The following is a 26,835-nucleotide window of genomic DNA, read 5'->3' as shown; positions in this document are numbered from 1 at the left end:
TAGAAAGCATGATTATTGCACAGGTGTGCCTTAGGCTGGCCACAATAAAAGGCCACTCTAAAATGTGCAGTTATACAGTACTGGGGGGTCCGGAAACCAATCAGTATCTGGCGTGACCACCATTTGCCTTGCGCAGGACAAAACACATCTCCTTCGCATAATGTGGAATGTTGGTCCACTCCTCTTCAATGGCTGTGCGAAGTTGCTGGATATTGGCAAGACCTGGAACACGCTGTCATATACCCCGATCCAGAGCATCCCAAACATGCTCAATGGGTGACATGTCCGTCCGATTGTTTTGCTAGATAAGACCCTTATTCCTTGGCTGGGATCGTGTAGAGCCCTTTAATGCTGCATTGCAACCGCAATTTGGACCATCAAACCATTGATAACCGTTGAAGTTGGACCGTTGGAGAAAAATCTTGGAATGTTTGCCTCAAAAACCTTACATTTATTTTCGACTAAAGAAAGAAAGATATGAATATCTTGGATGACGTGGGGGTGAGTACATTTTTATGAAATTTTAATTCTGAAGTGAACTAATCCTTTAAACTAATCTAAGCACCTCAGACGTTAGCGTTTAATCTAACGAAGAAGAAAAAAAAAAGAGAATAATTTTTTTTTAGGAGATAAGAGTTGTGACAACACAGAAACAATAATATTATAATTATCTTATGGTATTTTATAAGATAAAGAACATTTTACCTCCAAGACAAAATTTCAACTTGTTAAAACATGTAGCCAAATACTATGAGGGTGGTTTTTGTTTAACTTTAGCATTTGATGAGTTGTGTAATAAGCAAAAATGACAATGATGTAATGACACCCAGTGAAGGACTTGTACAGGCAGGAAAAATGCAAATGTTCTCTCAGGTGACAGTGTGCCAGTTTCTCAAAGACTCTCTGTGAGAACAACTAGGCCATCATGGAAAGACTTGCACAAGATTGAGCAAACATAAACATGAACAGAAAACACCTTAGGAGAAAAACTGAAAGAACGGGGCAAAACTGGATAGTCAGTATGAAAGGTTCTTCATCTTTACCTAAACAAGCAATACTAAAACTACTCAAATTCACATACGATTTAAAACATGATCAAGTTAAAGGCAAATGGCGTCATTTTCTTCCTCTGAAACTCTCTCTCTCTCACACACATACTCTTCAGGCTTGTTTTATGACGAGCTGAGGTTCAGTATGAGGAGATCATCCACTCATGTCCTGACAAGAACACTTAACCACAAATTATATACACCTGCAAAGGTAAGGTGGAAGCCCAGTTTCTGACATATAGCTCTGTCATGACATATAGAGGACTAAAACAAAACATTAATATTAATAAAAATAAAATTCAGTGTCACCCACATTTTTTTATAGCTGGCATGAAATGCAATGTGACATGCAATACTTAATCTACGGTTTCAAATAGCATTAGGCTAATTATTAACCATGCAGCTTATATAACCTGAATACCTTAAACACAAAAATGTGTTTAAAACTGGTGGCCACTCACAATGACTAAAACACATTTAAAATAAGCAAAATCCACTGTCGCTTATCTCGAGCTTGCGGATTTAAAAACTGCCCAGTGTCCACACAAATATGCACATCTTTAAATCTCTATGCACTAATACACAAACATTAATATCCAATGTAACCAGAAATCAATGATACTCATAGGGCTGTCTTATTTAAAAGCATAAAAAAAATAAAAAAAAAGATTATTAAATTTAAATTAAGCATTAAAATCCATCTTAAATGCACAAATCTGATCTTTTCACCAATCTGAAATCATTTGACTTGGATCAGATGACTCCCTGTATGATTCACATGTTGGGAATTCCCATGCATTTACTCACTGCACCTGAGTGCAAAGTGATGATTTCAGATTTCTGAGCAACTCATCAAGAGAGTATAATAGAATTCAGAACATTCCTGTATAAATGGTTGGGACATGAATAAACTAAGACATGCTCATTCTTTTTGTTATTCTATTCTGGAACTACTGAATATGCTCACTTGCACCATTTATACTTATTTCGCTTCTCCTATTTTACATGTTCTGGAAAGAAACTTATGCATAGAGGCGTATATGCCTTCCTTCACATTATAATTTTTTTGTCCAGTGATTTATACTTTTAATAATGCAAAAAAAAAAAAAAAAATCCTTTGTGCAAAATGTGAACTTGACATTTCACAACAACTTGCCATTTTATAGCTCAGGAACTGCTTAGGTTAAACATCCACAGCTTTAAACATTCCATTAGAGTGGATATTAATCATAAAACTACAATAAGAGGAAATTAAAGAAGTTTTTATATGCAAAAAAAACTGATTTATTAGTACATGCTTGAAACAACATTCAATCAGTACTACCTGATATTAGTATATAGCAGAGAATCCCGTTGTTTTCAAACAGAGATCACAATTCTGAACAGACAAATAAACAAAATAACATGTAATTTACTAGAGGGTTCTTACAAAATGTTATTGGCTATAGAGTATTTAAAATGTTCGATTGATGTTTGAATGAATGATTCAATGACTCACTCATAAATAGTTTAGCCTAATTACTGGATGAATCAGTGCTTGAACAAATCTCTTGAATGAATGATTCAATAAAATAAATTTAAGTCAGTTGTCACCACCTGGTAGCGTAACAATGCGTCAAACTACTTTCAAAAGGTGATTTACTCTATTTTGATCGCTACCGTAGACGTGTTTATATCCAAACTATAAACTTTTCTCCCAGTACTTCTGTGATGGTATGAATATATTTTTTACACAGAAATAACAAAACTGTGGTTGAAAGACTTTTTGTGAAGCTGTTTTATACCAATACTTTACATGATAACTTCCCTCTCTGGCTCATCGGCAGCATGGATACAGATTTGAATGTTCCGCTGTGATTTTGTCAAAGGTTTAATAGATCTTTTAATGATTAATCGTGCAGCTCTAGTACGTTGTGTGCATGAGTTAGCATTAGATTATGTAATTGCAGCATTTTCTTCCTTATTGGATTATTAAAGATGTTGATATATCTGATTTTTATCTTAGCTGTTTACATTCGCATCTCCAAATAATCAATAATAAATTCATTTTTAATTGATTATTAAATTGTTTAATAAGGTTTATACATGCTAGATACCAAGAACGAGTTCAAGATAAATCTTTTCATTACTACTGGAGCTGCTAGTGTGCTAAGATTATTATTATGTAAACGGTTACTGGAACGTGCATCTCGCACCATGCATTGTAGATACACAGAAGCATCATGCCCATTCATGAGCACTTTAAAAAAAAATGTATTTCCAAATAATGTGTGATTCATCATACCTTTTATGATACATCACAAGAGCAGCATCTTTGAAATATGCATTAATTTTGAACTGTTAGGCTATATGTTGTGCATGCAAAATTAGGAAAAGCGAATGTAAACTGTATTTGCAGTTGCGTTTCAAACACATTGATCAAAAATATGCTAACAAAGACTTCAGTGAAAGGTGGTTTCTCTTCGTGTTCTGAGCTGGTGTGAGAGACTCACCAACAATAAACGCAAGCTCTTATCAGCCATATCCAGCACATTTACATTAAATGTGATTAATAGTGGATCATTTCACATGCTTCTGTGTCAAAGTGTCAGTTATCAGATTTGTTGAACATGCGTTTTCTGTTCATGTGCCAACTTGAATGGTTTAAAGTCACTTTTATCACTTTTTGATGCTTTATTGCATCAGATATGCCTCACAGCTGATTGGTCCAGTTTTGGTTGGTGATCTCTAACCCAGAATAAAATCTGCTCCGGGGCAGGAAAGCAGTTTAGCGGAAATTAGCAATGGACATTGCTTAAAGCCAATCCACCTTCTTAAGCCTGAAAATCTAGAGTTTGCTCAAACTAACAAACTTAGGTTAATGCAACAGGCCTTAAGAGACATTTAATGCATCAACATGTAAGCAAGTTGTTATTGCAATCTCACTAAAAATGAAAGAAGGTAGCCTAATATTGTATTTTTATAAACATACAGTACAGTGATTTTCATGAAGCATTTGTAGAACTGACCAGGAAAAGTTTCACATTTGCCATGGGTTTCCCCACTACTAAGTGCCAGGATAGAGACACTTCCTGTCCTAATTCTACTCTAATCCCTCTATCACCCTCCCCCTCTTGAAGATGGGCAGGTTGCTTTTACCAGACCAATAAAAACATTAAACATTTAGAAAATGCATTTAAACACACCATACTGTAAACGTACATTGATTTGAAAAACCTAAAAAGAGTCAACAAATGTTTTGGTTTGATCTGTTCACAGTCACACCAAGAACAAAATCTATAAAGATGGGCCTAACTATAAACAAAATTTTAAAAATCGTTCTAACTGGGAGTCCACTCAGTCCACACCAAAACTATAACAATAAGGATACAGAGGAACAATACTGTTCGAATCACTTTCATAGATGAACAATAAAAACAATCAAAATACTTCCTACTTTAAAAGCATGTGATGCAATTATGTTCATGGAACATAACTGAAGTGCAAAACAAACGTCTACCGTTGGTGTAGACGGTATATAGATATTGTTTTGGCCTTAACCAAGAACAGGGAATGCAGCTGGTGAGACAGTAACAAATGCATGTATCTACAGAGAAACTACAGACACGATTCTAAATGCAACAGAAGTGCCCTGAAGCACTGCCAAAAAAATTAAAAATACAGCTTTATAATCATGAGTCTGCATTCATCATTTCAAGTCCACAAAAAGTCACACTATAATATGTCACACCACAACGCCATGAGCCAAATACAACACTAACACAGACACACAGAGATGCAAAGACAGACACTCTTGCCATATTGCTTCTTTGAATTAATTTATGATTAACTTGGCAGGTCATATTATACTACTGTAGTATTATCTATAATAAAGTTCAAAGGGAAATAAAGACAGCCGCATAAATAAAGTGTTCTTTCAGTAAGCGGCTGAGGGTATAAATAAGAAACAACATAAAAATTCAAAAGCAAGCTGTTTTTATAAGCAAAAAGGCAAATATAAAACCATCTATTTTGGTTAATCCCTTAAACCCCTGGCAAATCATTAACATTGGTCTTTGTTGTGATTTTGTTTTTTCAAGAGTATATTACAGTGTAGAGTAACATCCATGGATAACTGTTGTTTTGGAAACAAAGCCCTTGGTTGTACAACCACAGTAGAGCAAAACAAGTGCTTTTGTTGTACCAAGGTACAGTGACAGTATTCGACAGTAATAGCATGGTACTTGAATGCATACCATTATACTGATGATAACAATATTTATATGACATGTTATTTACATGTACCTCAACAAGGTTCAATGACTGCTATGGTATTACCACAGTCCAAAAACATGGAATTGCCATGGTACCACTTTACCTACATGGTTCCTTAAAGACAATGCCAAACTAGTTTTGCAATCTGCCCTTGCCAAACATGAGATTTAATAGCATTTTGATTTATTTGAACTTAAGTAGCAAACAATCGTGATAGAGTTGGTAAGTTTGATTCATTTCCATGCATGGGTTCAGTCTATCGGTTTAAATCAACTGACTCATTTTTCAATTAAAATTCTCACATGGAATTTATAAGATTTAGTACAAAAAACTAAAATATGACAAAAAAAAAACTTTTGGTATGTTTTTGTCAGTGATTAAAAACAAATATACAGTATACAAAAGCTAAAGAGACATGGATGGAGATGGAGTGAAGTCAGCCATACCTACAACCTCCTCTGGGTCCTTCACCACTATGTGTGCGTTCAGTTCCTGAAGCTCCTGATGCAGTTCCTCCACCTTCTTGTTGGACTTTTTAAGCATGTTGTCCACATAAGCCAGACTCTTCTTATCTGTGGTCACCTTCCTCAGGTTCTCGGCTCCTTCTTTGATCTTCAACTCTTTGCGGATCTCTCGTTTTATCTGATCCTTGATCTCATCCAACTTTTGTTGGACCATAGTGTCTGAGAGGTCCAGATTATGGCCGAGACCCAGACGTTCCGAAACCATCTGACCCCGAGTGTCACCCTGAGGAGCAGGAGAGAGAAAGAGATAGCAGAAATGTTTACAATTATCTGAAGCGTTCATAGACATGGAATGCATCCTGGAATGTAGCATCGTTCTCAACATGCAACGTAATGGCAAGTCCTCAAAATAATAAGTGGTTTGCATTCTCTGAGTAATATCCTTCTATACTGCAGAATGATGGGAATTCACTTTAACATACACGGTGGTGTGTAATGATCCGGTTCAGGTTGTTATGCAATGGAATAAAGCACTAGCTAATCAGCTTGAGGAGGCCCAGAGAGCTCCCAAGAACAATGAAACACCTTCAGACAAGCACAAGGGTCAATGACAAACAAGAGTGTACATGATTGAGATAAAAAAAAAAATAATCTAGTTTAAAATACATGTACCAAGTTTTATAGAATTCTAGTTTGGAGTTAGAGAAGGAGTTGGTCTTATTGGTAACACTTTACAATAAGGTTCATTAGTAGCAAAAAATTCGATCCATCGATCCATCGATGCATCGCGATTCTCTCTCCAACGATTCTGGATCGATTCTGAGAATTTCAGAATCGATTCTGAGCTTAGATTTTTACCAGATGTGCGATGACGCTGAGTTTGCTTTAGAAACACCCGTCTTCTGCTTGCTAACAATTCCTCACACACGTACACAACTCGAACCTTCCATAAAATAAGCTTTCATAAAGTTCAGAAAGGTTGAAGAGAATTACAAGGACATTCACAGGCTTCATTGCACAGGATGCGCTGTGAGAGACGCATGCTTGTTTTGATGTTACACTTAAAGTGTGCTGTCTCGCCCGTCTGTATTTTCCTTACAAATGCTCTACGAAGTCATCATTTATGTTTGAAATGCAGTGGACTTATATATTTAAAATATGAATCTCACTAACAGAAGGCTGCTTTCAATTTTAAATGCTGACGCGCGCTTTGTTTGTGTACGAGACTGCTCGCGCAAGCGGCTGTGCGACTCTGTGTAAGTGGTTTAATATACTTGTGCAAAATGAACGTAAACACAGCCAGTTATGTCTTAAAGGGTAACTAAACCAACTTTTTTTAGTTAATGATCTGTAAGAATGGGGGTTTATTAGTGCTGTTCATTGATTCAAGTAGTTTTTTTGACATTTGTGATTAAAGTGTTTTAATTTTACAAAATATGGTGTAAAAACGTCTGAGTGCTGCCCTCTTCAGGTTGAACAGTGGCTACTGCAGTTGAATTTTCCTATTGGAAGTTGTGGTACCCTCTGACGTCAGAGGGTACCAGCTAACCACGCCCTTGCCTGCAGAGAGATAAGTCACAGATGCACGCCCCCTCTCCACTGGGCTCTGCCTACTTTTCCAGCATTTTTCAAATATTGCCAGTGGGTGGAGTCAGGCTCTGACCAGGGGTTTAGTTACCCTTTAAGGGATTAAACGGACAGGACAAACCACATTACTTCTTATATTTCAAAAGAGATCCGAGCGTGAATGCAGCTTAATAGATCTCCCGCAGTCTATGTCATAGTAAAATACAAAAGTACGATGAAGAAAAATCACTCACAGTTCTTGAATGGAAAATGTTCAGATAATCTTAAATACTGAAAGCACTCTTTGTTTGTTGTTTGTCATGTTTCTATGCTCCTCTTTATTATTTGCTACTTGCTTGTATGGTTTGAAGTTATACAAGTTTAAAATTCTTAAAATACAACTGTTTTAATAAAAAAAATAAAAAAATTGTAATTATTTTTTTTAAAGTACTTAATTACTTATGTAAACTAATGAATTAATAAGGTGGGAAAAGTAGATAAAGAATCGATCTGGAATCGGATCGTGACCTCCAGAATCGGAATCGGATCGGATCGTGAGGTGACTAAAGATTCCCACCTCTATTCATTAGTTAACATTAGTTAATGTATTAACTGACATGAACTAACCATGAGCAATCCATTTGTTACAGTATTTCTTAATCTTTGTTAATGTTAGTTAATAAAAATACAGAGCTCTGTTCATTGTTTGTTCATGTTAGTTCACAGTGCATTAACTAATGTTAACAAACACAACCTTTGGTTTTTAATAATGTATTAGTAAATGTTGAATATAATATTCACTAAGATTAATAAATGCTGTAGAAGTATTGTTCATTCTTAGTTCATGTTAACTAAGGTAGTTAGCCTAACTAATGAATCTTATTGTAAAGTGTTACCGTTTTATTTGATTTTGAAAACAATTTTATAATTTCTTTTACAAAATGTTTACATTTAATATTTCTAAAAATGTCATGCGTTATAAACAAGGCAAACTATTTCTCAAAAATGTTGTATGTTACGCATAGCCTATAATGATAGTAGGGCCGCAACTACTAGGCTAATCAACCAATCAAATAAATCAACAATGAATTTGATTAATCGAGTTGTTGCGTCTGCAAGCCTTGCAGTCACTTCGCTTTGGGGTAGTGATTAACACATTTCTAGTATGGACAATATGCATACAGAAAATAGTGGAGGTCACATGGTGAGCTGCTGCAGGAAAGGAGCACGACCCAAGTTATCTAAAACATGGGAAACGCTTTAGCCTATATTTATAAGTGCTTCAAACAAAAGCATAAGTGTTTAATACAGCGTCCCCTTTTGGGCTTTGGGAGATGTGTGTGCCGTTTAATGCTTCTGAGACGAGTTTTCCTCAGCGCATAACTAACATTTTACGGTTATATAATTATCTGTAAATGTTAGAACATTTCCATTTAGCATATTCTGACAACAAGCAAGTGTCCATTGAATTTCACAGACTTCAGTAAATGAGCATTTAAAACGGTAAGCAATCAGTTGTTTTTAGGTTTAGAATGTAATGTTTATATTTTAACAAATAAACAAAAAAAACTTTATTTACTAGAGGTTTTGTAGCCAATCACAATCATATCTGTTGAGCACGTGAACGCCATGTAAAGTCAGAGAAAGGCGAATCAACAAGTTAGTTAGAAATTGCTTAACGCATCTGAAAACCCACAAGGTTTTGTTTTGTTCTATGCAAGCCGCATGCTCATGAATCCTTACATTATATCCAAGTGTAAACACAATGTAAATAATAGATTCCTTGTACAATTAAAGGGGACCTATTATTTATTTTTTGCCCATTTTTACCAGATGTAGGCTAATATTGGTCTCAGGTGTCCCCAGAATGTCTCTGAGAAGTTTCAGCTCAAAATACCCTACAGATAATTTATTATACCATGCACCATACCATAGTGGTGTTCAGCACTATACGCATGAACAGGAGTCGGACACTGATAAAGGAGAGACTCCGGCAGAAGCAACAACTTTGAGAATAAACCAGGAAGTTTCTGAATGTTTTTTGATTAATTTGTTTAGTTGAGTTTTTTCAGCTGTTTTCCAGCGATGGATGAGCAACACACACTCACAAATACAGTTGCAATGTTCGCTATGCGCTATAACGAAAACATGCAACATACACACACAAACATGTTGCTTCATGTTCACTTATTAATTGTTGTACAGGTGCTCATGTGGCAAAGTGACAGGATGCCTACCGAAATAGAAAATATATGCTGCATGGAGATAGAAGAGGTATTATTTCAATTTGTAATTTCTGTAAACCGATTGTATTATGAAACATGGGAGATCAGCAGAAAAAAAAAAAAAAAGAAAAAAAAAAGTCGTTGCAATGGCGTTCAAGTGCGTGAATACCGGTTAGTGCTCTTGCCTTTATAAAGCGGCATTGAACGGCAATTACACCGAATCATTCTTCTTCAGACCGTTGTCTTGTCACCGTTGGAACACAAGCCCGACATAGAAGTTGCTCGCTATAGAGCTGGTAAGTCCCGCCCATCCGTAAACCCCCAAGTGGACCTCTAGGTTGAAAAATCGTCAATGCAAGTGAATGTGAGAAAATAATTATTTTCTGGTCCCGTTTGAACTGTGCCATGAATGTGAACATATGTTGTCTGTGAATTTTTTATATAATTTTTCATGTCACGAGTTTGACAGTATATTGTATGATTCTTTGGCTAGCAGTTGTGGAAAAGACTTAAAGAGAAAGACTACATGTCGCCTATGTGACGTCACCCCATAACACATTTTCCCTCCACTTGTCAAATCACGGTGCTAATGCTGCGATAATCTATGGAGACAGATTGAGATGCCTGTGTGTTTTGTACCCAAATGTCACCATTCAAACCAAATGGGCTGTTCTTTCTTCCGATTAGATATCAAACACGCCGAAAGCAGCGAAGAGTTGTAGTCCACAAAGTGCTCTCACACAAAGTCTAACCGTATCAAACTTCTACCCGCTAAATTGTAGCATTCTTCACATGAAAAATTATATTAAAAATTCACAGACAACATATGTTCACATTCATGGCAAAATTCAAACGGGTCCCGAAAATAATTATTTTCTCATTGACGATTTTTGCATTGACGATTTTTCAACCGAGAGGTCCAGTGGGGTTAGCGGAAGGGGCGGGACTTACCAGCTCTATAGAAAAGCACCTCTTCAGCGGACCGAATCACAAGCTGCGATTGTTGACGAGCAAGCAACTCCGCAGCTGTGCGTGTTCCGGTGAGAAGACGAACAAGAAGCTGAGCACGTGAGGCGCTATCAAAAGCAGTTATATATTTGCACTTTTATATATTGTTCATCTAAAGCATCACTGAAAAATTTAAATGTTTTTGTTTATTTAAATTAAAAGTTAATATTCTGTATTATTATTCTCTCTTGCTGTTATATTAAAAATAATGACATTACAAAGTGAAACTGTTGCAGTTGTTCTTCAATGCATTTTAAAAAATCTTTCAGTTTTTATTTATTAAATTTGCTTTGGGGTGTGGTGCATATTTTTTTAAAAGGTTTAAAGGGGGGGGGCACGACAAAAAAAAAAGTTTGAGAACCACTGGCCTAAGCAATGTGACGTCACATAGAACAAGCCGTTTTTAAGCAATGAGACTTAAGGTTTATGAGGATTTTTTAAAGAAAAAGGAGCGGGTGGATTTTCATCATTATAGGGTGGTTGCGTACACAATGAATTTTGCTTAATAGGTCCCATTTACGACTGCTTTTTTGATTATATAATAGATTTTTTAAATGCGCATTTGAATCGGAAACTGGAAATGCTTAATTCAACAGTTTTTGCACTGGTACAGAGAACCACAATTTACTGTTTTTGGTACCGGCGGCTACTACTGAAATATTGGTACTGTGAAAGCCCTAATTTACAATGCTTTATAAGTCATTTACAGTCTTTAGGGTGGTTTGTCCGCATCCATCCAACACAACTAGATATCAAACTGCTTTTGCAAGGTCAATATCAAAACAAGTTCAACTGAGAATAATTTTCCACCATAGGTCGGTTCACAGCCTTCTCACAACAGCATGGCCTGCCCTGTATTCTCAAAGTTCACACAAACATGCCTGTGCGGTGAATAAGACCACCCCTCCTGAGAAAGATTTATAGAGACACAGCAAACATGGGGTTTGGCATTCAGAGCGTGTGTTATCAGCAGGGTGGGGTCAGCGCACACAGATCACTGACCGAGGAGCCCAACTGCTTCAAATCAACTAGATGTGGCCACACAGAGCGAAAAACAAGTGGTGTGATTTAAACTAGAGGCTTTCTGAAAAAAAGGGAAGTATAAACGTCTGGAAGGTCACCACAAGCTTTTAAGTGCAACAGTCTATAAATCGTAAAGCTATAGACCATATCTGGAAGAAATAATGTCAGTATCAGTAGCCTACTGGGTAGAGGATAAAAATGTATTCCTCAATACATCATGATTCTTCGAGGGCTGCAACTAATTTTGATAACGATCAAAATGTCTTTGATTAATAATAATAAAAAAATTATATATATATATTATATATATATATATATATATATATATATATATATATATATATATATATATATATATATATATACACACATACATACATGCATGCATACATACATACATACATATATACACACACATACATTTATGTGTGTGTATTTTTTTATATTTTTTTTATTAATCGAAGACATAATTAACATTGATCACAGTGCTGGGCAGTATACAGGTGTTTATTTTTGTTATAATATAAATTTTTAATATACCGCATTAAATTCTTACAAAAATTCTTCAAATTATTAAATTAAAGTTAAATTAATAAAAAATTAAAGTGATCGTAATGTCACTTTAACAACGATCGGAACGCAACGCTACACTGTTTGAGAGGGGTCTCTTTTCACTGTTGCACTGTGGTGAGGGCACAGTTGTATGTGTTACTAAGCGTGACGGGTGAAGATGGATGGGTTAAACTTAGTGCTGACAGCTATCAATTATAGTTTAACCTATTTTAACCTAGTTTAACCTTCACCGTCACACTTTTATTTTTCTCTCACCGTCACGCTTAGTAACACTAAAGGCTGTGCCCTCCTCACCACAGTGCAACAGTGAAAAGCGACCCCTCTCACACACCGTTCCAAACTTTGTTAAAGCGACATACGTTGGTATTTTCAAAATTCATATCATAACAAAAATAAACAGCGGTATTCGGTATGAACCGGTATACCGCCCAGCACTAGTTAGAACTATAATTGATAGCTGTCAAATTATATTACAGTGTTTCCCATACATTGGTTCACAATATCAACACTGCCCGCCACAAATAGATTTTCCAAAAGGCTTTGACATTGTTGAAAAAACATGAGCACTGCGCGTTTCAAAGTCAAACCGCAGCGCGGGTGTTTTTATATGAATGTATCTTTGAAGGGAACTGACTCTCTTTAGAAGTTTCGATGTTATTTTCATTTAAAATCTTAATTTATCTTTCCTGAAAAAGCAGCGTTTATGAGCGCTGCGCTGGTTTGTGTACAGACGTTGCCGGGGAAACCGCTGTTTCTGCCGCTCCTAAAGTGCCTCCTGTTGGCATCTCTTTAAATATATACACCACATATACCGTGAAATGAGCATAATTTTGAAAAATACTGTGATATAAATTTTTGGTCATACCGCTCAGCACTAATTGATCATTATCAAAATTTGTTGCGGGATATCCGACAAAATGCATTCAATTTCACACTAATGCACAGATCTCTTTTGAAATATAACATATGGTTTGTCCTGTCTGGTTAATCCCTTGACATAACTGCCTGTGTTTACATTCATTTCACACAATTGCACACAGCCGCATGTGTGAGCGTTCACAAAGCGCACATGAGTATTTGAAATTTGAAAGCAGCCTTATGTCAGTGAGTTTTTGAATTTTGATTAGAGGTTGACGATAGTGGATTTTACCGATACCGATATTTAGGTTTGACCGTACATGGCAATAACCGATTATTCAACCGATATTTTTTTAAATGGATACTGGATTAAAAACAAACATAACACTCCAAGTACAACAGTGCTGAACTGAAATGTGCTAAATGAAATAAATATATGAATATATTGAAATGAGAAGTTCTACAGAACGAACTCTACAGAAAATAATTTAAACATTAAAATATTACGTCAAATGTGTGTTTCTTTAGCTATAACCTAGAAACATATATGTAAATTTCATAGGTAACACTTTGCAAGTCCCATTTGTTAACAAGGATGTATTAGCTAGCTTTCATGAACTATGTGCATTATGCAATATAAATTTTTTACTGCATGTATTAATATGAGCAATACAATTGTACCTTTATCATTCATGTTAGTTAATAGTACATTAAGGTAATGACAGAAAATAAAAAATAAAACTCAATTTCAAATGTATTAGGAAATGTTGAAATTAACAACAATAAATAATACTTCAACATTTATTAACCTTAGTAGTTAATGCTAAAAATGGAATCTTATTGTAAATTGTTACCATTTCATTTAAATCCAAAGAGTCATGCTTAAAGATGGCCATTTAAAATGTCATAAATGTGGACCTATATTACATGTACAGTCTCTCACTTTATTTGCTTCTATTTTAGAACACTTGATTATTTAATCAAATTAACAATATGTATTGTAGTGATAAAAAAAATAACAAATACGAATGCGTTTCTGATTTGTTTATGTTTATGTCGGCTACATGAACATATCAATGTTGAGAAATCACGTCACTAGCTTTAAATTTGCAACATCGCCGGCTAATGAATGCATAAAAGTGACCAGCTGGATATAAACTAACGCAAAAGATGGGAACAATTGCGACATAAAACATTTAGGTGAGGTTTGCGTGCATGTGTTTTTTTGTCACATTGTTTTAACTGCTTGAGGTATCCATCAGGCTACTAATGTTAGTCCTCTCAGCCTCGACGGCAAACATCCCGGAAAAACTATCGGCATGGACTTTTGATGATAGCGATAGTTCCACCAATCAACTATCGGTACCGATATATCGGCAAAACCAATGAATCGGTTGAGCTCTAATTTTAATATAAGAAGCAAGCAGAATACGGGTGTTTTGAATACTATGCAGCGTCTGCGGTTTAAAAACTAAGCTCAGGATCGATCCAGAATCGTTGGAGAAAGAATATTTTCTTCCACCCCTATTGTATAGAACAACACAATATTAGATAGATTAAACAAACTGTTCTTTCCTGTATGCCAGGCCTATATGCGTAAAGTGCCAAGTTGACGCTTCCTCTACAGACTGCTTTACTCTCGCATCACTTGATCAGAACTTAACCGCAGCATTTGCGGTTAAGTATCATTTTATCATATTGCGATATTATCGCAAATGCAATTAATCATTCAGCCCTAATAGTTATTAGACATGCTTAATATTTTTATTTTAGGCTTTTAAGTGGAATATGACACATAATTAGGCAACTCGCCAACGATTCCTTGTGACTCCCTCCGTCAAAGTTCAATCAACTTGTCACACATTAATCATAACAAAAAAAAATAACAAAAAAAGGTAAATTAAACGTGTGCATGACCATAAACCAAACAATACAGAACTGGTTCTTACCAAGAAATGGACGATTCCAGCTGTGCACACAGACCCCAACATTGTTCCCTCTTAATAGCAAAAAAAAACTCAAGCAATCTTAAGAGACTTAGAACTCTCTTGAAATATACATTCCCACTCCAAATGTAAAACTATAAAGCAGCACAGAGCTCCAACACAGCCTGTGAATGTGAAACCAATCCAACGTTTAAGCTAGTTTTGGCAGCGAAGAGTTCCATTCAAGGTATGGCTGATGTTGGATAAGCCTTATGGTTAAGCTTTTGCTAAATGACGGCAACTCGGACCGAGGTATTGGTGGTCTTAAAATAACGAGGGTCAAAGACTAACGGGCACGCTGCAGTTCCAGCTGCCTTAATCTCCTTCCTCAAATTCAACCAATCAGAACCACACAAAATACTCAATTAAATCTGGCCACATGAGAAAGTTGCTTGTTTTGCGTGTAGATTTAGAATTACTGTCACAAATTTGGCTGAAATTTCACAAGGAAAAAGGTTGATTGTGTATTATCAGTAGTGTAGCACAGCTTACACTAAGCTGCACAATTAATCACTATGAAACTGCACACGATTTGGCAAAGGCTGCAATTATTTTATGCGCAGAACGGCTGGATCAGTAAATGCTATTCCATCTGAACGCCAGAGGGTGCTCTCACGCAGACACTACAAATATGCAGCCTATAATCGTGCAGCCCTAGCTAAAAGTGGATTCCTATTGAAATTTCTGTCACAATTTTTTTTTTTTAACAAGTGTAAATGTGACTGGACCTTAAGGGTCATGAGTATGGCTGGAACGATGCATCAATGTAATCGATTATGAGCACTGTTTATGTTTATCCCTAATCCCGTCATGTTTTGCACAAAAAAACTCTATAGCAGATGCCAGAGCCATAGAGAGAGAGAGTTGCGACACTCTTTGATGTCGCCGCTATGGCTGTCACGTGGTTCATGTAAGCCCCAATAGTTCCAAAACGTACGCTGGCTGTCATGTTCTTCTATGGGACAGACAGCAGCGATTGCATTATTGAACGGTAAATATAAAATAAAACACACACCCAAGTACTTTTTCAGCTGTTATTGCATTATTGCATTTTGTTAATGTCAGTTTTGCATTTGGAGATAAGTTTTAGGCTATATTTTAGGCTATATTTTTGGAGGGAAAAGCTTAGTGTTCATGTTCGCATGGGTAGTAGCACTGGCTTTAGCGGCTCTAACTTAACTTTTCCATATCATTCATCTGATGATGGACGTCTCATGATATTTATTTTAGCACAACTGGGCTGTATTAGGCTATTGATTCCCGTGATTTTGCTTATAAATTTTGATTCAGCCATTAGCCTACCTTCGTGATCACGCAAAGAGGAGGTCTGCCGTGGCGGTCCGTTCAGAATTCGCTTAGAAGCTAGCTCACTTCTTCTGATGAAAGTGGCCACCCCCAGGACCACAACGTGAAACATGATCATGTTAAGACTAAGAATATTATTTTAAGATTAAGGCCATACACATTATCAAAACTATAACAGATTAAAAACGAATTTAAGCATGGCTGATACAAATGAAGGTTTTCAAATAAAATATTTTTTATTAAACAATGACAGACAACAAAAATGTGTGCTTGTGTGTGTGAACAAGAAAAACAAAAACCAGGGGCAGGTGATCCATGAAACAGACAGGACTGGTGATGGCCATAAAAATCCAGCATTGTTCTCACAAGCCGCTTCACTCAAGACAATAATAACATAATGAAAAGTTAGTATATCCCAAAAAATTTAATTAAATAAAAGTTGCTATAAAGGTGGTAGCGATTCATTACCGAACTCTTAGCCGAAGTCGCGCTAGCTAACTAACGTTAGCTAGCAGGCAGTGCTTGAAAATTGGTTGAAACAACCAACATAAAATATAAATAATTACGCTGTGCATGTACAAATGAAGACCAGTATAAGCATCGCAAAGGGCCTCTGATACAATATAGACAGTTGACAATTCAAAAGAGGTCGATATTTCGGCAACTTAACTCTGGAACAACTCGACGTGCAGCAATGTAAGTGAATGGTGTCCAACGCCCAAATGACAGTGTTTGGAACTATTCCGATCTTCATATCCCGGAAGTAGGCGGTTAAAAGCGCCGCCATTATTTACAACGGAGGTCTATGGGAGTGTCGCAACTCTCTCTCTCTCTATGGCTCTGGCAGATGCTAATGGCTAGTATGGCAGCGCCGCTTAAGAGCCAGCACATTTTCAGGATTCACAACCGTATTCAGCAAGTTTTCAAAAATGGTGATGTCCACAACATCAGGAAGTTTTAATCAAAATGTACAGTGTTATTAAATAAATTAGTCTAATCGAGGAGCGAGTTCATCCATCAGATATTTTAAACAACCAACAATGACTTTAAATGCGTAGTAACCAAGTGCAGAGTACGTTTAAGGCGCAGGCGTCGCACCATTGCAGCTTTGGTGGATCTGCGGATGAACGCAAATAATTTATCCGTCTCCATGAGTAAACTAAACCCGTCATGATTATCAGGGATGCACGATATATTGGCCACCATATCAGTATTGGCCGATATAGGTTCATTTTAATGTTATCGTCTGCCTGATAAGAAAAGTTGGCCGATATATTTCCTTCAGCTGAGACTCTTCAGATGTGCACTGTTTGCCTTGATGGTTTTGAATCACTTAAAGGACAATTCCGATATTTAACACCATTAACCACTCGGTTAGTTGAACAGTTTTGAAAACGAACGTGAAGGGTTGTTTTAAGGGCATGTTTGTGCATGGCCATAGACTCCCATTCTAAAGCGGTCATGGGCAATTCTAAAATAGTCAAGAAGTCGAGACAGGAACCATTGTCAAAATGTCTTTGTCCACCACTCTTGTTCATCCAAAACAAACTACAAAATAGACTCAAAGTGTTAAATACCGGAATCGTCCTTTAAAATATTATTGGAATCACTTAAAAAAAAGAAAAAAACAGTTAAGTGCAACATATAGGCTTCATAAAATAATAATGAGAACATTATGTGCTTGGGACATTGCTTTTAATGTTGAGACTTTTGTTTTTGCTCTCACAAATTGTCCAATATCGGTTATCGGCTTTCCAAAAATAAATTATCAGTATCGACCAAAATTTTCATATCGGTGCATCCCTAATGATTATACAGTTCACTGTGGCTCTCACATTATATGACGTGCCAGACAACTAGTACGGGTTTGTCGAGAATGCGTTTGTGAGCCCTGCAAATGTGCAGGTGTCAGTTTGGTTATAGAATGGGGTTGGCACACTCGTAAAAAAACAAAACGCTGTATGAACGCTACCATATTAAGCTGTGCTGCCATACTAGCCATAAGCATCTGCTCTAGAGTTTTGACATATGCTCATAACATATACAAATGTACATGAAAAAAGAAAGGAAGAAATAAAGAATAAAAGGATATTGGCCATGTCTATCGGTTGGATTTTTCTCCAGTAACAAATGCCCCACCCTGTGAGAAGAAGCTGGCTGAGGAACAAATCCACTCACAGGGAACACAGTGGCCACATTGCATAACAAACTCCCATACAGCAAACAGCAGGTTGACACATGGCCTGTGACACACTGAGGCAGAAAGTGTACCATTTACCTGTACAAGATTTCAGAGAGAATGTGTGAGAAATCTTATGTCACTGACAATGTTAAAGGGAGAGTTCCAACCCAGGTTCATTGGAAAAACGTGCCTTTTTGCAAACCTAAAAAATAAATAAACTGCAGTTTCCAGCTGAAATGAACACTAGTGGCAGTAAAAAAAAAAAAATGCAAAAAAACATTTACTCTATTGCGACTACAGTGCACCTGTAATCGTAATAGAGTAAATGTTGGTGTTTTTATTTTACTCATTATCCATTAATAAAGACTTTTTCTGTGCTTTTTCTTTCTTGTAGAATGCTATGTTATGACCTTAAAAGTCAAAACACTTCAACCATTGTGCATGATTAGTAAACTAATACTTTTAAACATCACATAACCAGCTCCAAATGTATGGCTTTATTCTGATATAGTAAACTTGCTCAGTAGCTCACCTGCTACTGCATTGCACTTGTGTTTAGTGTACGTTATTTGTTTTATTATAACCGGGTAGATTATTAACCTTTTAAACTAGACATTTTATATTCCGTATGTAGCCTATGTACAAGAAATATCCAAATAAGCGGAATCTCTGAAACGGCTGTTCCTCAGTGCGGTTAGAGTTGTTTCAATGAGACACATACTGGACAACAGTGATGTTAACAGAGAGAGAAAGCCTGAAACAAAAGATTCATTCTCTCTTTTTGACATTCTGAGTTCCTCTCTATAAGAAAATTACAATGATTATAATAATTAATAATAATTGCTTTAGAGTTTGGTTCACTGATTAAGTGAATCAAAGCTCTGATGATCTAATCATTATTTTGCATTGCGTTCAGGTTAATATTGCTATCTATTACTATATATAATTGTTAAATTATTGCATAACTACAAATTACAGTACAAATAAATGTTTCATATATTTTTATTATTTTACAATATCACAAAGTTTTAGTGTCCATGTTCAGATTTACTTTAGTGATTCTGAAAACTGTACAGAAATTCAAAAACCAAGTTAAAAACTGGAAGAAAGAAGAGCTCCAACATGTGAAGACCTTCACAGAACTATGCTGGGAACTCCATGACATCATCGGTGACTGGCCAGTTCTTTGAGACTCCACCCACAGAAGGGAGAGTCATGAATGAGCTCAGAGCCAATGAGGGTTTGAGAATTACCCTTTTAGTTTTATCTCAGAGCTCATCCTATTATGGTTTTACCATGACCAACAGCAGTGAAAAGAATCTCCTCTAACCCACTACCGTATCTGCTCCATTACCTTTACCACGGCAGTTAACTCACACTCACAGCAAACACATAAGCCAATAGACCTTGTGCTCCGGCACGGATCACTCAGGATACGTCTTGCTTTATAGAACTAGATTAGCCTAAACAAAGTGAATATGGTGTTATGCCAGCTGACTTGACAAGTAAAAATGAGGGTTAAAGGACAGACAGACTCTTCATTAAATGGGGGAAAAATACTTTACTCATTCTACACGGTTCTTAAACAGTCTGAGGCTAATTGATGGATGGGATGCATGTTTGCCTAGCATCTAGTGGTTATAAATTACCAATTAAATATAATAATTTTAAACAACATTTAATTAATAGCCTAATCAATCATTCATAAATATTAAATATTCAAACAGTTCAACCTTGCTACCTTATTCACATGAGAGTCCTACTCCTCAAAGGGAACAAATTTGGCACCAGGCTGACTGATAAGCCATTATTTTCTCACAGCATTTGACTTCTAAAGAATACAGTCACCCAGTGGATCTGTTATTTGAACAGATATCAGATTTTAACAGATTTTTTTATTTTAGTCATGGAATAAAAAATTAAATAATATAAAAACCCTGAATGATATTTACAGCTTTTGAATATTATGGATGTAATTAAGATACAAGTTTTACACACACTACACTTTATATATATATATATTTATATATAAGCAATTTGTTATAAATTAATTGGTATCAATGTTGAGATGCAATATTATCAACTGAAAATTATGATACAAATACACATCTAGTCCTCAAATTCAGTCGGGTAAAGTTAAGTTTACTGCTAAATTGTTATATAGTCAGATGAAACAAAACAAACATAAACCCTGTAACTTGACTGCTCTGACATTTATCAACACAGAAGTCCATTTCATGTACTTCTTTATTGTAACTTCCTATAGCATTTGTATTCTGTAAACTGTTACCTACAGCTATATTTATTTTTGCAATTGATTGCAATGGAATATTGGGCAGTACATTGCAGCCTATTACGTGACTGCATGCAGCCAGAGCACAACGGATTGAAACCAAAACCAAAGGTACTACAAAACAATGAGACGTCATGGCTAAACACATTCATCTGACATTTTGTGCATGGCCCAACCTCTTAAAAAAATAAATAAAAAATTGAATACCGTTGTAGTATCAAACAGTGCACAGCTTGTTTTTTGTTGGCTGGTAGCTAATTACTATTTAAATACATTTGACATATATGCTAAATGTATAAAAAAAATTAATAAAAATATTATAGCCTAAATAAATAGCTTATCCTTACATCCTCTTCCCTCAGCTCTACAAATAACTTCCCACCCAAAGACTGTGGTATTTCTGAGCTAATGCCTCTCTCTCCTTCAGTAACTGGTGATTTGGCTCCAGATAAGGGCCATGCCAAAGAGGATACCTGTCCCACACTCCAGCCAAAACTAACCTGCCGGAGTGCCTCTGAACATTCAAACTAAGAGTATCAGTTAACTTGCTGGGGTTCAGTTGTGCCTCACTGCATTTAGATTGGGAGGAGACAACCCAAACACAGCAATCAAACTATTCCCTCTCAAATCAACAAAATGACTGGAGTTTAAAAAGGATCATATTAGCAAGTGCCTGATTTTTACTTTCTATACTACTACTTTACTGATTGTTATCAATTGTTTGTACTTTATTCTATCTTGAGGTTTGAAACATAGGCCAATGTCTCATTACAATGACAGTGTTGCTGTACAATGTGTCACACAAACTAAATGAATAAATGTAAAGGGTTTAGGCTAGCTAATTAGCCTAGTCAAAAAGCCAAAAAAGCAAACTTGGCATTATATTTGATGAAACATGCCTTACAACAAGAAATAAACAAATCTATGTCAGACACAAACTTTGGTTAGATTACCATGTGAAGACCATCAACAGCTGGACTAAAACCCTTACGTAAGACAAAATATTAATTTACATCTGACCTTCCATTCGCAAAAAAAAAAAAAAAAAACAGTTTATACTTTTCCCTCATTCCCAACAAAATCAAACATTGCATATTGTTCAGTTTTGCTCTTGACGTCAGTTTTATTTTACTATTACTACATTTTCTTTAAGTAACTTCCATCATTTTTAGAAACGCGTTTCATAAAAAGCAGGCAAACAAACACTGACATAGCCTCACAGTAAATTCAGAAGTGTTTCAGGGAGTTGCCAGGGTGGAATAATTCAGGATATGTTACTAATAATAGATTTTACTCCAGATTTTCCCCTCACGACACAGACACGAAAGAGGGGTTCTGCTCCAGTTTACATTTATTGTGTGAGCACAAATTCATTTGTTTAGCTAAATGTTTTTAATCATTTAATATTTCCTTCCTGAAAACAGCTCTTATGGCTTTTGAAAGGACATTATTAGTCAACTTTAGACAGTAGACTATGCACACAGAAAACTCCTTTACTTTTCAAACAGTCAACATAGCAAATAACGTTAATAGCATAACGTTAACTGTATGCCGTTGAAAGAAAGAAACTAACTAAGTTAAGATCATCATCATTTAAAAGCTACATTCGAACCAGCACAAATAAGTACAAGTAAACTGCTGTTCTGAATGCTACTGGAGTTATGTAAATACAATATCGTTATACAATACACTGTATTTACAATAAAACGGATAGTTTAACTATAGTTATGGCCTGGGATTAAAGCAACAGTTGGTCTCTGTGTCAATATTTCTAGGCCACATTTAACTTAACCCTTTCAGACACAGTTATAAGTCACTATCTAATCCTTAAGATAAGTGTATTTTAAAGTAACTTAGTAAACAGATGAAAACATGGATGTTGAGATCAAAGTGTGTTGATGTTGAAGCGCGCGATTAGTAAATAAAAGATAAAATAATTCTCTCACCTGCACGGAATCGGCCGCCATCTTGCCTCTTAATAACTTTGAATCAAACTCAAAGGAAGCAAAAAGGAGGAATGTCTGTATGAAGTTAAACCTCTCCACTTCTCTCCAAGTTAGCTCGTATTTCTTCCTGATACTGAAGAAAACACATCGGATCCACGACTTGAGCTATTCCATAGCGCAGCCGGTAAACTTCCCAATTCCCATGACGCTGCCGAAATATCCTTGTATGATGTATAAAAAGCAATTGGGTAAAAGCTTTAAAAGTTTCAAGAAATCGATGCAATAGGTTTCCGTGACAGATCCACGAATAGGAACGTGGACATGCGAGTGTTTTGAATGCGTGTATTGTTGAACACGCTCCTCTCCCCTGCTCTCCCAGCTGGAGTCAAATCCTACACTTCCAGTCATGTGATCAGAAACTCGCAAGCATTTTCCCATGAGTGTCCATGCACACTGCCAAATATAGAGTTTAAATCATTCTTGTATATTTACTAGAGCGTCGTATCAGATTACATCAGAGCTTTAATGTTTGATAATTACAAAAACACACAGGTCTATAACAGGGGCAAAATTCCAAATTTGAGGAATTACATTTTTACACAAGGCTGATACTAGGTGGGGCTGTGTGTATTCTGTAGGCTTTAACCTGTCAGAAATGTAGAAATATGTTTTAGTTAACAAATCGGCTATTGTTTATTTATGATATTTATACAGGGATTTAAGTTATAAGCACAGCATATTTCTAGTGCTTGATAATAATATAATATTTACAACATATTATATTACATTTTATTATATTATTAGAATAATTTAATATAATATAAAAGTATATCATTATAATAACGCTTATTGTTATAAATTATAATATCACATTTACATGTGAATTAGGCCTAGCCTATTAGCCCATTTATCATCCTATTTCTTAAATGTCTTTTATAAAAGACAACAACAGTTTTTCTGTTCTGCAGCAAGTTTTTAACCAAGCCAAGGCACAAATATAGTATGTATGTAAATCATTTGGTTTGACAGCTGCATAGTGAAATAAGAGCAAAGAATAATGCACCGATTGTAAGGACTGCGAGCTTGCGGATTCATCTTCTCACAAATTTCCTTAATTTTCCTCTCCTCTTTAATAATGAACCCTACATTATTTAATGTTTTAAGTTTATTTAGATCATTAAAATGGCTCTGTACATTGTTCATAAATCTGTTCAGCCTTCTTTTCCTCTGTTTTCTGCAGCTATCTTTGGTTTGAATTCGGTTCATACCATGAGGAGTCATCTCCTGTTTGAAACCTCATAACCACCATTGGCTTTCTGACTTCCCAGCTTCCAAAGAGCTAAGAGCTAGAAACTTCCTGTGGTAACAATTGGGCTTCCTGTGTTAGACCATGTGTTTCTCTATCACATATGATAATCTGCTGTTGCTTTTATAATAGGTTACAGCAATAAGCTCAGTAAAGGGGTTTAGACATTGGACTAAACTAAAGCATGAAATGGCAATAGCATCCCAAGAGTTCCTTATTTAGAATGACAGTGTATTATGGATTTCTATGGCACAGTTAAGAAAAAAGACTCCCTGTTGTACTGCATGAGGAATCATTGCCTTAAAAGCACAGCAGCATTACCTTAAAACTGCTGTTCTAATAAATATAAGGTGCTTGTTATAAGGTGCTTTTAGCTGTATGGAGATGAGAACATTACCATAAAAGCATAATGCTCTGTGCGTTCACAAGGGAAAACCAGTAAAACCTGACTCTGGGGCAATAGGGGTAATAATAGCAATTGATTATTTTATTTTTTTATCTATGTTGCAGTGGGAGCAGGTTGGCTTTGAGTCATGAGTCATGACTCATATGTGAAGGAGGGATTCTCTCACTAGTGTCAAACTTGAGAGAGACAGTACAGTATAGGGTTAATATTCAACACAGAGCTGATAGTAAAGGGACATTCAAGAACCATGGAATTTAGTATCATTAAAAAATGAAATGATATTGGTCATTCCCAGTAGTTATTTGACACACACACACACACACACACACACACACACACACACACACACACACACACACACACACACACACACACACACACACACACACACACACACACACACACACACACACACACACACACACACACACACACACACACACACACACACACACACACACACACACTATGGTCAGACTCTTATTAAGCACATGCATTGAGTATAATACTGTTGAATACTGTATTAATTTCGGTGTTGGGAATAGCAGTCCTTCTGTTACAAAATTCCCATTAGAGGTCTATATAAAATTCTTCCATTTGGCTATTACCATGTATTTTATCGCCATCTAGTGGCACATTGCAATATAACAATTACGATGTGAGATATCTGGTTTAGTTTGAACTTTTCTAAAGTAGGCCTACAAGTAAAAATCATCTTCTTCTTCTTTGTTATTCTTCGCATTATTATTATTATTATTATTATGAATGAAGAATGAAATTCTTGAAAAGAAACTCTTATTAAATAGTGTGGCATAATCTTTTGTTATATAAAACATTTTAACAAATCAATATCCACAAAATCAATGTCATGTTGTGCGACCAACATGCAAACCAAAACACCATCATAGGCTATAGCCTTTTTAAAACATTTTTATTTTCATGATTAAACAACAACGACAACCAAACTCTCTCTCTCTCTCTCTCTCTCTCTCTCTCTCTCTCTCTCTCTCTCTCTCTCTCTCTCTCTCTCGCGCCATCGTGTGGTAAATTGTAATCTCTAAGAAATTCTTCTGCAGAACACAAAAGAAGATACGAATGTTGGGTGGTTAGGTGACCACTGACTTCAATTGTATGGGCTTCATTTGGGTGAACTATCCCTTAATCTATGTGTGGGCAGATACATAAAGGACACAAACATAAAGAACACGTGTGACAATATCTGTGACATAAAGAACACAATTTGTCGATCTGACATGTAGCCTAAGAAATGAGACATTGTAGGCCTATGCTTCCTCGATTTTTCTCCTCTCTACTTTAATGACAACGAGTTTTACGGAGCATGCAGTTATTGTAGTTAACTAAAACTAAATCCATAAAAAAGTTGAAATAAAATGGGAAAGGAATGTTTTTATGCTTTTTTTAATTAACCATAGGCTACAATTATTATTACAGTCCTATAGATGCTAACATGGCTCTAGTCTAGACAATAATGGTCACAGAATTCATACGACCTCACTCGTAATTAGTACGATTTTTGCTAAATCGTAGCCTACATATTTTACGAGTTGCCCTAATCGTATGAATTCTTACGAATGAACTATACCCCTGACCCCGCCTCCAAATCTACCTATCACGTGGGTTTAGACAAATCGTACGAATTCGTATGAGTGAGGTCGTGAGATAGCGTTGGGGAGACAGAAGGACCTTATCGTCCTTACAGTGCCAAACCATGTGTAACCACGTGTCCCCCCCCAGACATGTTCGAGAACTTGCAAGTTCCTTGGTGGAAGAGTAGAGTAACATCAAGAATGACACCTATGTAGAATGTAGAAGAAATTAATTATGTTCCAGTTTAGACATATGTTTTTCTTTTATTTTTTATTTCCTGTGTACACCAGAGGGAGCTCTGTCGGATTTTCCTCATTCCTGATCAAAATTTCAGTGAGGAAACATCACCTGAGTTTAATGTTTATAATTATACTATTTTCATTGGAGAAACAGCAGCACAATCATAATAGATAGAATAATTTCCCTGTAAGATTCAGACACCTAAGAACCAACTCTACTGAATACAAACATGTATGTGTATATATATATATATATATATATATATATATATATATATATATTTATTTAAGTTTTCCTGCACACTTAATTAAGACAAAGTTGCTCCAACCGATGTACACCCAGCCTATATAGAATGATGACGGTATCTGTACCTAACAATTAAAGCCATTAATCTTGGTCAATTACAGTATGCTGGAAGGAAGAGTGTAAGATGTATGCGTGTTCTCTTGGGTCACATATATCACATTTGGTTATTCTTCATGTAGAGTTTGCATGCTTTTTGCATAAATGAGTGGCTATCTGCAAACACCACATGTGAAATAGA

At 35.9% G+C, this 26,835-nt stretch overlaps 1 protein-coding gene across 4 annotated transcripts in view; it reads right to left on the bottom strand.

Annotated features, from left to right (window-relative positions):
* The window catches only part of pkn2b (protein kinase N2b), a 44,977-nt gene extending 21,823 nt beyond the window's left edge, over positions 1-23,154 (bottom strand). For 2 of the 4 annotated variants that reach the window (XM_082136744.1, XM_082136746.1), the window contains exons 1-2: positions 22,732-23,154; positions 5,750-6,050 (exon numbers count right to left, since the gene is read on the bottom strand). In XM_082136744.1, the coding sequence (XP_081992870.1) occupies positions 5,750-6,050; positions 22,732-22,752 (322 nt within the window). In that variant the 5' untranslated portion in view covers positions 22,753-23,154. The remainder of the gene's footprint in view (positions 1-5,749; positions 6,051-22,731) is intronic. The other 2 variants (XM_082136745.1, XM_082136747.1) reach the window with 1 other exon arrangement.
* Positions 23,155-26,835: the final 3,681 nt, after the last annotated feature.

This window comes from Leuciscus leuciscus, assembly GCF_965113295.1.
Source record: "Leuciscus leuciscus genome assembly, chromosome: 14".
In the NCBI taxonomy this organism is placed as follows: Eukaryota; Metazoa; Chordata; class Actinopteri; order Cypriniformes; family Leuciscidae; genus Leuciscus; species Leuciscus leuciscus.
This window is presented reverse-complemented; position numbering and strand designations above follow the sequence as displayed.